Raw genomic sequence first — 11081 nt, 5'->3', positions numbered from 1 at the left:
GGGGGTGCACCGCCGAGGGTGGGGGGAGCGCTGTGAGCGGCGGACGCGGCCCTGCGGAGCGATGAGCGCGGCGGTACCGCTGGGGCCTGGAATGGAGGGGAAGGGATGGGAGGGGGGGGATGAGGCTCCGGTAGGAGGGGGAGAACGGGGAAGAGAGGCCCAGGCCTGGCCCTGGAATCATGCTGTGAAGGAGAGCGGCGGGCTGGGGTTGATCCTGGCATGGGGACGGTCCCTGCCCCGTTCTGGTGCTGGGGGTGGTTTGGAGGTGTAGGGCAGTTGTGGCCCGGTTCGGATGGGTATGGAGACAGACCCCGTTCTGGTACCTCCAGTGGCCTCCCTTGCAGCCTGTGGATGGGGAAGAAGCTCTCACCCCTCCCTTAGCACCCAGGGATGGTCCATTGGCATCACAGCAGCCCCTGTCCCGTCACCACCTTCAGGGACCCGCTGCGTCCTTCCCACTCTTTGTTTCTTTGCTTATGAGATGAGGAGATGTATAATTAGCCCTTCTTCTAATGGTGCAGCCTGCCAGGGTGGTGGGGATGTCAAAGCAGAGCTCCCTGTTCCTCTCCATGTGGGTGGTGGATGAATTAAAGAATGATGGAATGGCCTGGGTTGCAAAGGCCCACAGTGCTCATCCAGCTCCAACCCCCTGCTGTGTGCAGGGTCACCAACCAGCAGCCCAGGCTGCCCAGAGCCACATCCAGCCTGGCCTTGAATGCCTGCAGGGATGGGGCATCCACAGCCTCCTTGGGCAACCTGTTCCAGTGTGTCACCACCCTCTGCATGAAAAACTCCCTCCTCAGATCCAACCCAAACCTCCCCTATCTCACTTAAAAACCATTCTCCCTTGTCCTATCACTGCCCACCCTCACAAACAGCCGTTCCCCCTCCTGTTTATTCGCTCCCTTCAAGCACTGGATGCCCACAATGAGGTCTCCCCGCAGCCTTCTCCAAGCTAAAGAAGCCCACTTCCTTCCATCTTTCAATGGTTGTTGGAATGGGGCTGTCACAGCTCCGTGTGGAACTGCATGAGCTCAAGGGCTGTCCGCATGACTTGTAGCTCAGAGGAGGTAGGATGGTATGGGGGACGAGTGTGATCTGTATCTGTGGGGAGGAGAACCTCCCACCCGAATCGTTCCATCCTGCAGCAAAGTGAGGGCGTGCAGGAGAAGGTGATTGTAGTCAGCCTCATCCTTTTGTCACCTTCTTCTGTGTTGTGGCAGTTTTCTGGAGGGTAACAGCGTGGAGAGGCTGTGAATAGATCAGGAGGCTTTGGGGTACAGTCAGAGGCTCTCAGGTGTTGTTTCTATGGGTGTCTTCTGGGAAACACCGGTACAAAATCACTAAGTGTTCACCTTGTGATTATGGTGCTGTGTTACAGGTGCTGTGCTTGAAAAAGGGAACATTACTAAAGCAAGTGTTTGCGCTCAGCCGGTGAGTCATAGAAATCAACTCCCTGAAATACACCACAGTATAAGGTGTTGAGAACACTTGGTCGCCTCTACAAGCTGTGTCAGAAAACATATGGTTTTTCAGAAGTAATTCTTGCTGAGGAAGGTCTTGAAATGGAGGAGGGAAGTCTTGGAGCTGAAAGGCTGAAGGGTGAGGAGAGAGTCTCCTCAATAATAGAATCTCATTTGTGGCTGAGGGACGTGAGGATGTGAGCCTTTGTTCAGGTGCTTTGGCCGCAAGTGGAATGTTTCCACATCTGTGTGAAATCGGAGTTTTAACAATAATCTTCTTTCCTGCAGAGCAGCAACACCCAGAGAAAGTCATCTGTGTGCTGCAGGTAAGGCTTCTTGACTGCATGCGAGCCAAACTTTTACCTGCCTTAAAGAAATAGTTTGAGCATTCCTGCTCCCTTTGGAATGTCTCTTAGTCACATTTGGGCTTGTTAAGTAACCAGAGTCTGTGATGTTCCCCCTGTACCTTTTTTTTCCCCTAATCTTTTCTCTTGTTTTCACATTCCTGGTTGAGCAGATACTTCTATTTGTGGCTTTATGCTGACACTATTCAGAGCCTGTTGGCTGTATTACTGTCCAGGAATTGATCTCAGTCAGGGTGAGGTCCCACTTTAACATTTATTGAGCTGGTGGAGTCCTCTGTAGCAGTTTAAAGTAGAACTTGGTATTGATATAGAATATCAATATATAGAATATCAATATATAGAATATCAATATATAGAATATCAATATATAGAATATCAATATATAGAATATCAATATATAGAATATCAATATATAGCTCCTTGATGTCCAGTTTCTCTTTGCTGTTCCGAGCTTCCTTTATTAAAGTGAAAGCTGTTGAGGGTTTCATTTCATTCTGGGAAAGAAGTATAAATAAATCTGGTGCCATTTTGATTTGGCTTCCTAGCACATGCATGTTTGAACAAGGCTGAAGTTAAAATGAAGTGAGACTCGGATCCATCATAATAGCATCACTGCTGTCACGTGAGAGGAGATGTAACGTTTCATTAATATCCTCACCATCCGCTGCTCTTTATTTCTTTGTTGTTTGGCTGAGAATTTACCTGGGAAATGAGTCATCTTTAATCTCTTTCTCCCTTCCCGTTGCTCACCACTAACCAGCTGGGTATTGTAGCATGCTGGATGGGATATGCAGGCAGCTCAATGGGAGAGAGGCCAGCTGAAGCTTGGCCTGTCCTTGCCTTCCCCCAAACAACTAAGGACAAACTCATGTCCTCAGCACAGCTTCTGGGCTCTCAAAGCACCAATAGCCGTGCTTTGAAAGATGTTTTCAGCTGAATGGCACACGTGGTTGCTCTGCTTTCCTTTTCAGGTGATGCACTTGTGAGTTTCCACAGACACTACAGATCCCGCCCCACGCATGGCATTGGGAAGTATAAATATCTGCTCCCAAAGGAGGTAGGCACAAAAAACTTCCTTATTGTGCTCGCTTTCAACTGACCCATCCATGTACAGGCTGACTCAAGCTTTGACGTTATTAATTCAGTGGCTGATGAACCATGTTAAAAAGTGAGCAGGTGATGGTTTATTGCTGCATCCCTCAGTAAAGAGTGTTATGTCACGTGAAGTACAAGATAAATATGTGTGAGTGTTTTGTCCAGTAAGCTGTTTAATTCCAGTCGTTTGGGAGGGAGGAATCTCTTCCTAATGATGCATTTGACAGAGCACCTTCAAATGATTGCTGACTGCTGTGAGCAGGTCTTATTTGCATTGAAACTTTCCACGTTCTCTGGAATTGGGGGAGAAGACCATTTTAGCAAGGTGAAGAAACAATAACTCATCCAGACAGCTGCCTCAGAGGCAGGGGCTGGATTGAAAGCAGGTTGATTTGCACCCGTTGGTTTCTTCTGGAAGGAATTAATTGTGGTATGCATGTATTTTCTGTGCCACTTCTGTAGTGCTGCCATCCAAGAACTGAGCTGCTCAGCTTCAGAACATCTGCTGAGATAATATCATCCCACTTTCAAAGGCAGGGAAAATGAGCACAGATGGGCTGTGATGTGTTCAACGTGGTTCAGCAAACCTTTGACAAACGAGAGTACGCTAACTCAACCTCCTGCTTAACACAACAACAGTTAATGTCTTGTATTTCCAGCTGCAATGGGGTGGGAAAAAAATGCTTTCTTTTCTTTCCTTTAATACAGGTTCCAAAGAGAAAAAGGGATAGAGTACAGATGAAAGAGATAAATGTTGGGACTGAACACGAGTACGGAGATATTAACATCCAGATGACTTCCTATGATATGTGTCTCGTGGAGCATTTTGCTCAATACGTGCATAAACTCTGCAACCAGCTGTCCATTAGAGTGAATGAAAGGTATAAGGGACACAGCTCTGTGTTGTTATTCGTTGCAATCGCATTGCAGTAGGCTGTGTGAGGCTTGGCAATGAGGATGGCTTCAAGTAAAGGTCATGATATAATCTCTGACAGATGCTCACTTATAATCTCAATCTTCCATTATCTGGAAGTTGTTCTCTTGGTGTTCTCTTTTAGCTTGTTTGTCTACAGTTTGGGATGCTTTATTTCTGTAAGGCTGCAATGGAATTGTCTGGGCTATGACCGAACGGATCTCAAGGAAAAATAGCTGTTGCCTTTTATTCCTTTGGGGGAAAAAAAAGGACAAAAAAAAAAGCCCTGAAGGGTGTGGATGTTGAGTCCAGGAATTCAGGCCTCAGTGCTGCTGGTTTGAATGAGTCTGAGGAGCACTGCATCAGAGCAGTGCATCTGAGGAGCTGGAATCACTACATTGCTGTAAGGAAGTAAGAATACTTAGCGGTGTTTGAAACAGCTATAAGTTGTTGACCTCTCTAGTCACTGGTCCCAGCTTAAGGCTGGTAAAACCCATCAAAACCCACTTTCTTTATGTTCGTGCACTTAGGACAGTCAGCCGTAGGTCTGAAATCCTTTGTCCATTGATCATTTTAGTGATGTTTTTGCACCAAATGGCACTAAAAGCTGTGACACAACAGCAGCTGATAGGTGTCTGTTTCAAGGAGGATACGCAGAGACACTGAGCAATGGTAGTGCTATCAGCAGTGCTTGAAAGCATACGCAGTGCAACTCCACAGCCTGGGGCTGTTGAGAGCAGCTCCAATGTAAGGTATGGCTGCCTTGCATAATGCTGCTGCCCTCTGAGTGTGGGCTGGGTGCTCAGAGTTCAGTGTACACAGAAAGATTTGCCCTTTAGAGGCAGAATTGGTAAAGCAGGGCGGGCAGAAGGATGCAGCCTGTTGCTATCGGTATTTTGAACATCAGGTAGGGAAGCTGAGGTGTCTGCATTAACGGTGACAGGAGAGCAGGATCTGATCCAGTCTCTATACCCCTGTTAAATCATAGAGGTGAAAATAATGTCCTTTGAGTGACGTGTAGCAGCAGTGTTTTCAGCTCTGTTCCTAATGGGAGTAGGAAGACTACTGCAAAATAAATAAGAATTTTTGCTTTAAAGCTCTCCTTCAACTGTACAGGACTGAAAAGTTCTCTTTTTGAGCTTGCATATGATTCTGTGTTTGTAGCTGAAAGAGGTTTTGGCTGCCTGCAGTGCTGCAGGCTTCTCCCTTATCTCTTTCCAGTAAAGCACCCAGCTTCTGCCAGTGCTTGATTTGCAAGATACATTGTTTGCATAATTAATTGCTCATGAAAAGTTAATCTCCTTCCACATTCTCTGCTGCTGGAAGTTGATTTGTTCCTGTAAACTATTGCCAATCTCTCCTCCCTGTCCTAACAACTGACTGTGCTTCCTGCAGCTACGCGATGCCCACCAAGACCAACGAAGTGCTGTTCTTGGAAGAGCGAGGCTCCAAAATGCAGCTGGACGCAGTCCTCACCACCCACCAGAGGGTTGTCCAGGTATGAGCTGCTGGTTGCTGATAGTGCTGCGGCTCTTGTGCAGCACCTCATAACTCAGAAGCTTCGACAAGAGGAGTTAAGTCCCTTCAACAACTGAAAGGTGTAATTTGTGCCTAACTCAAAGCACAAAGAAGTCTAATTAGATTTCTTGCTAAAGGTTACTCATGAAGTACAAGTGGTTCCTGGATCCTCTTAAAAGAGGGGTGGCCAGCAGGGAGAGGGAAGTGATTGTCCCCTTCTACTCTGCTCTTGTGAGGCCCCATCTGCAGTTCTGTGTCCAGGCCTGGGGCCCCCAGCACAGGAAGGATGTGGAGCTCATGGAGAGGGTCCAGAAGTGGGACACTAAGATGCTCAGAGGGCTGGAGCAGCTCTGCTATGAGGAAAGGTTGAGGGAACTGGACTTGTTTAGATTGGAGAAGAGAAGGCTGCAGGGAGACCTCATTGTGGGCATCCAGTACTTGAAGGGAGTGAATAAACAGGAGGGGGAACGACTGTTTGTGAGAGTGGGCAGTGATAGGACAAGGGGGAATGGTTTGAAAGGGAGACAGGGCAGGTTTAGGTTGGATCTTAGGAGGCAGTTTTTCAAGCAGAGGGTGGTGACGCACTAGAACAGGTTGCCCAAGGAGGCTGTGGATGCCCCATCCCTGCAGGCATTCAAGGCCAGGCTGGATGTGGCTCTGGGCAGCCTGGGCTGCTGGTTGGCGACCCAGCACACAGCAGGGGGTTGGAGCTGGATGATCATCATGGTCTTTTGCAACCATTTCAGGCCATTCTATGATTCTGTTTCAGCCAAATGATTTAGTGTCTATTTTCTGCAGAACACAAAGGTTAGAAATATCGTGTTAGAGGACGAACAATTTAACAAACTGGATGAAATGTGGAAATACTCACATAGCATCAGCCAGTTCAATTAGTTAAGTAGGTGTTTCTCCTAAGTGACACTTCACTACTGCATACCTATAGCATGTTCCTGTGCTGCATGCTGAGTCTCTGCTGAATTATTCCAAACCTTGACACAGACTTTTTCTTGCTAGGGAAATATGGTGCAAGGATAACACCAGGGCTTGCGAGTTTGCCATGACAACTTTTGTGTAGAGTCTCACCTAAATGACAGGGATCCAAACCAAGAGCTTTGGGCTGTGCTATATACGAGGTGCACACGTGAAGCTGAGTGCTTCTCTAATGAGGGAGTTGAGTGCCCTGGGCTCATACTGAAACGGATTCTCTCTCTGTGCTATTAGTAAAACAAGTCTGTTTTGCATTTGTTGTTCTGCCCCTGCAGCGCTTTCTTTCTTCTTTCAGATCAGCAGATTGAGCTCAACGTTTGCTCCAATACTCTTGGAAATTATTCAGAGTAATCAGCCCGAAGGGGTCCATCTGTTAATGAAAGAGGTATGCTTAATTTTATGCATTTAGAAGGCAGGTATGATGCATGATGTGAGTTTGCATAGAAAAGCACAGGGTCCTGAGGCTGCCAGTGTCTGCTGTAGAGATACAGACACCCAGGATCTCCCAGAACCAGGCCCTCATGATGTCAAACACCATTCCTTTTAATACTAGATTGGAGTTTTATTTCCCACTTACCCTTTTATCATTAGTGCCACAGAGGGAATCTTCCCAGCCAGGCCCGTAGATCTGTAGGAGATAGCAAGTTGCATTCCTTTGCCAATGTGGATTCCTCGTGACTCAGAAGGGAATACTCTTCTTTAACACTGCCTTACAACCTCTTACCTGGGAGTCACCAGGAATTTCATGGAGTTGGTAGCAAAGCTGGGACTAGAAACCCAAATGCTGTGCTCTGTTCTGATGGGATTTGCTCTGGGAAGGGTTCTGCTTGTTTCTGCAGAAGCCACTAAGAGTTTTCTCAGCACTGAGGACTTCAAGACAGAATTATAGTCCCTAAACACGACTCCTACTGCACCAGGCATAAGGAGATACCTAAACTACTGTTGCTTTATGCTCAGACAAAACAGTTCCAGGTAACTCCTTTAATTCAGGGACTAAAAGATGTTACAGCTGAAAAGGGAAGGCAGTACACTAAATTCAAATGTCAAAACCATTTTCTTACATGGCCTTTACAGAACATTTAGTTATCTCCAGCTCTGCAAAAACACAAGGAATATAGGAGGAGGTCTCTGGAGTCCAATAATCTCCTTTTGCTTTGGTCACAGTCTTAGAACTGCCATCTCTTCTTTTATTTTTTCCTTTAATATATTTTGGCTGATAACTTTGTCTCTGGAGGGAGAGCTGTGACATTGTGCCATTCGCAAAGTCACTGCAGTCTGATGCGGGGAGCCCAGGGGAAAGACCCGAGCTGGCTTTGTAAGACTGGCAACACAGAGAGAGATTAAAGCTTTGGGATGCCCTGACAAAGCTCCGGAGGAGGTGGTAGGTCTCTGTAAGGACACAGTGCAGTGCTGATAGGCAGTGGCAGAGCTGGAGCCATCCAACTCTTGAGCACAGTGTCAGTGCTCACTCTTTCAAAAAGTCATTTCTCATTCAAAGGCTTTGGTTTGATAGCTGCATTAACACATGTTCTACAGCTGGATTTTCTGTTTCCTGTGCCATTTTTCATGTCATAAATACTCATCTCCAAACTGCAGCTGGTAGCTCCTTCAGAACTGCAGCAGTGAGGAGGAGCCTCCAAGGCTGAATTGGGGCCACAAAGGACTCCCTTTGGAGTTCATTGGTTCAGCTGATGTTTCACTCTTTCACTTTTCACTGGTGCACTTAGGGAGAAGGTTTGTATCTCTCTTGATTTGGGAAGTACTCGAGGTGATTTCTGATGTGCTTTTTTCTTTTCCTCTCTACAGCACACGGAATCTGACTTCAAGAGCCGATTGAAGTCCCGACCTGAACTGGAAGAGCTGCTGGCCCAGGTGAGCTGAGATGTTGGAGAACACTCGGTCCATTTCAGAGCCATCCCTAGGAGTGTGAGGCTGATCTTCCTCAGCTGCTCAAGCCTCTAGAAAGTTGACTTAGTGAGCTCTGTACTGACAAGGGGAAACTTCCATCGTTGTGAAGCGTCTCATCTTAATAAGGACAAATTACATATGTTTGTATCCGACTTGTTTGCGCTGTGAATGAAAGGGGTCTATGGTGAAATTTGGTTTCACTTTTCTGAGTTCTCCTTTTTTTTTTTGGCATCTTTTGCCTTTGGTTTGTGACCATTTGCTGCTTCAGCCTGCAGAATAAGTGAACAATGATAACCCGAATTGCTCCTTGAGACGAAACTGCTCAGATCTAAAACTGAAGGCTTAGAATTCAAGGAGGCTTAGAAATATAGAATCTCCAGATCTACAACTGGTTCTTTTGTCAGTCTGAGCGAGGTGATGGCCAGCAAGGGATTCTGCTGCAGCAACCTCCCAGGACAAAAGACTTCCAAACACTTCCTTATCATTGCAATCTAAATTCTCCCAACTGCTGCTGCTGTGGAAAGGGACTGTCGTGCTCTTTTCTGCAGCTGAAGGCTGGAACATTGTGTTCTCATACAGCTGCATAGATCAGAGCTCTGCCAACATGAACGGAGCTTCAGAACACTGGGAAGTTGGGGATGAGCATCCCTGAGCAGCTGAACAATTAACTCAGCAGAGGGAGGAAGGTTGGAGCCATCTGTCAGGCAGTGTATGCAAAACTACTCCTTGATTTCAGATTTGCCTTTCACGCCATAAAAGACACGTTTCTCCCTGGATCCCTCAAGCCAGGCCATTTGGAAAGGGAGAAATCACCGTACCTTGAAAGCACAAAACGCAGAGTTTGGGGTATTTCCCATAATGGTTCACTAAGGCAGGGAGAGAAAGTAAAACCTGAAAGCGTAGCAAGCTGTCAGCAGTTCAGGAAGCAGAGACAAAAGCTGTTTGCAGAGCTACAGCCCGACAGCTCCGTGCCAGCACAGGAATACTGATCATCCCTGCTAGCACTGAGCTCCAGACCGCCCGTCTGCTCCTTCCCCCAGCCCTGGCTCTATAAATACATAGCAGTGCTGAGATGTGGGCTCAGGGTTTGGCCTCTCCTGCAAAACACAGTATCCATATAGACACGGGGTGGACGAGGTTACAGCACCCAAGTTCCTGCTCTGCTCCTTGTATTTCTGAATGCTTAAGGCTGGGAGGTTGGAACTGGGTGATCGTTTAAGGTCTTTCCAACCCAAACCATCCTGTGATTCTAAAGCTGCTTTAATTTAGGCTGAGACCACCTGGGTCACGCCATCCTTTGGGGTAAGCATGCTCTAATCAAATTTCAGCCCTATTTTGGACCTTTAGAGGAGATAGATATGGGTTCTTTATGCATTTCATCAGGCAACGAACCATTTCCCTGCTATATTTGGGGGTCTATAGAAGACCTACAGGAACCTCAAGCTTCCCTTCCAAACCAAGAGAGGCTTTGGGTCCCATTTTTTACAGCTTATGAGGTTAAGTGGGGCTGCACCTCACCTCCCTCCTTCCATCTTAAATATTCCTAGGCCTTCCCAAAAGGGAGCAGCTCACCTTCCAGAGGCTGAAAGCTTTGAGAAAGGCAGAGTGGAAATCCTGCCCCAGTTTGGGGTGCTGTGGGCTGATGCTGATATATGCTTAAACCTTTATTGTATGGTACCGCCGTGGTGCAGCAATCCCAGTCCCCTCTGTGCTTTGCAGAATGACACGGAGCTCTTCGTTTGGGAGGACAAATGGCATCAGATTTAATTGCTTGACTTAAGATTAAGGTGATTGAACCAAGATAACAACCCGCTTTAAAAAATATAACAATAATAGGAAATGCATCCCATAGCACAGCTGGTATCCGTGGGGCACTGATAAGGGTGCCTGGGGAAGTGTCCCCATGGGGGTTTAATCCTTGGGGGGGGTCTCAGTCTCCATTGGGGGAGCAGTGGGGTGGGTTGGGGTGCAGCTCCTCGGGCTGCGGGCGCTGCTGCCGGGCCATGCACTGCCTGAAGGCCTGGACCTGAACCTGGCAGCGCCTCCAGTCCCGCTGCTCCGCCATGCACTCCTGCAGCGCCCAGTGCTGCTCTGCACAGCCCGTCCGGGACACCATGGCCTCTACTGGATCCTCCTCTTCATCTTCCTCTTGGGATTTAGGACGGCTCCAGGCATGGCCAGGCTTTGCCATCGCTCTGGTTCCTGGTGTGGAGCTAAAGGGGGATGGCAAACATCAGGGCGCTGCCTCCCATGACTGGGGGCACCTTCTATTTGGGTCATATAGAACCACCACCTTTCTTCCCCCCCCCCCCCCCAGCCTATAGATACACCCCATACAACCCCCACAGCACCTCCCACACCTCTATGGGTACCCAGATACTCCCATACAATCCTTAAGAGCACCCAGCACCTCCCTGTATCTCTATGAGCAGCCCCATGTAACACATAGGGTGCTCAGCAGGCCATGGCCCCCATGGAGCCCAGCACCCTCTATGGGCACCCAGTACCACCCTACACCCCCCATAGAACCCACAACTACTCACGTGCCCCCCAGCAGCCCCCATACACCCTCCATAGCACCCAACGCCCCCCATGTACCCCTCCGAGGGCACCCAGCGCATCCCAAACACATATGAGTGTCCCCCATACAACCCCCATAGGACTCATCGCCCCCTATGCGCCCCCAGAACCTCCCCCTTCCTGCATCCCCTATAGGCGTCCAGCTCCCTCCGTACCCTTGTAACTCGGCGCGGCCCCTTTAAGGCTGACTTCCGCGTATGCACTTCCGGGGCGGGGAGAAGTGACTAGACGCTCGCTCATTGGATGGCGCCT

At 48.2% G+C, this 11081-nt stretch overlaps 2 protein-coding genes across 2 annotated transcripts; one reads left to right on the top strand and one right to left on the bottom strand.

Annotated features, from left to right (window-relative positions):
- Positions 1-8401, top strand: MRPL48 (mitochondrial ribosomal protein L48). The gene is made up of 8 exons (XM_072340098.1): positions 1-73; positions 1382-1434; positions 1752-1789; positions 2800-2885; positions 3632-3804; positions 5232-5334; positions 6637-6726; positions 8148-8401. The coding sequence occupies exons 1-8, from the start codon at positions 62-64 to the stop codon at positions 8220-8222; spliced, it is 630 nt and encodes a 209-aa protein (XP_072196199.1). The 5' UTR covers positions 1-61; the 3' UTR covers positions 8223-8401.
- Positions 8402-10063: 1662 nt separating this feature from the next.
- COA4 (cytochrome c oxidase assembly factor 4 homolog) lies at positions 10064-11043 on the bottom strand. Its single transcript, XM_072340111.1, has 2 exons — positions 10985-11043; positions 10064-10462 (listed from the first exon to the last, which is right to left on the bottom strand). The coding sequence occupies exon 2, from the start codon at positions 10438-10440 to the stop codon at positions 10180-10182; it is 261 nt and encodes an 86-aa protein (XP_072196212.1). The 5' UTR covers positions 10441-10462; positions 10985-11043; the 3' UTR covers positions 10064-10179.
- Positions 11044-11081: the final 38 nt, after the last annotated feature.

Source organism: Excalfactoria chinensis, chromosome 1, assembly GCF_039878825.1.
Source record: "Excalfactoria chinensis isolate bCotChi1 chromosome 1, bCotChi1.hap2, whole genome shotgun sequence".
NCBI lineage: Eukaryota > Metazoa > Chordata > Aves > Galliformes > Phasianidae > Excalfactoria > Excalfactoria chinensis.
Note: the sequence above shows the minus strand (reverse complement) of the source record. Positions and strands in the feature narration are given on the sequence as shown.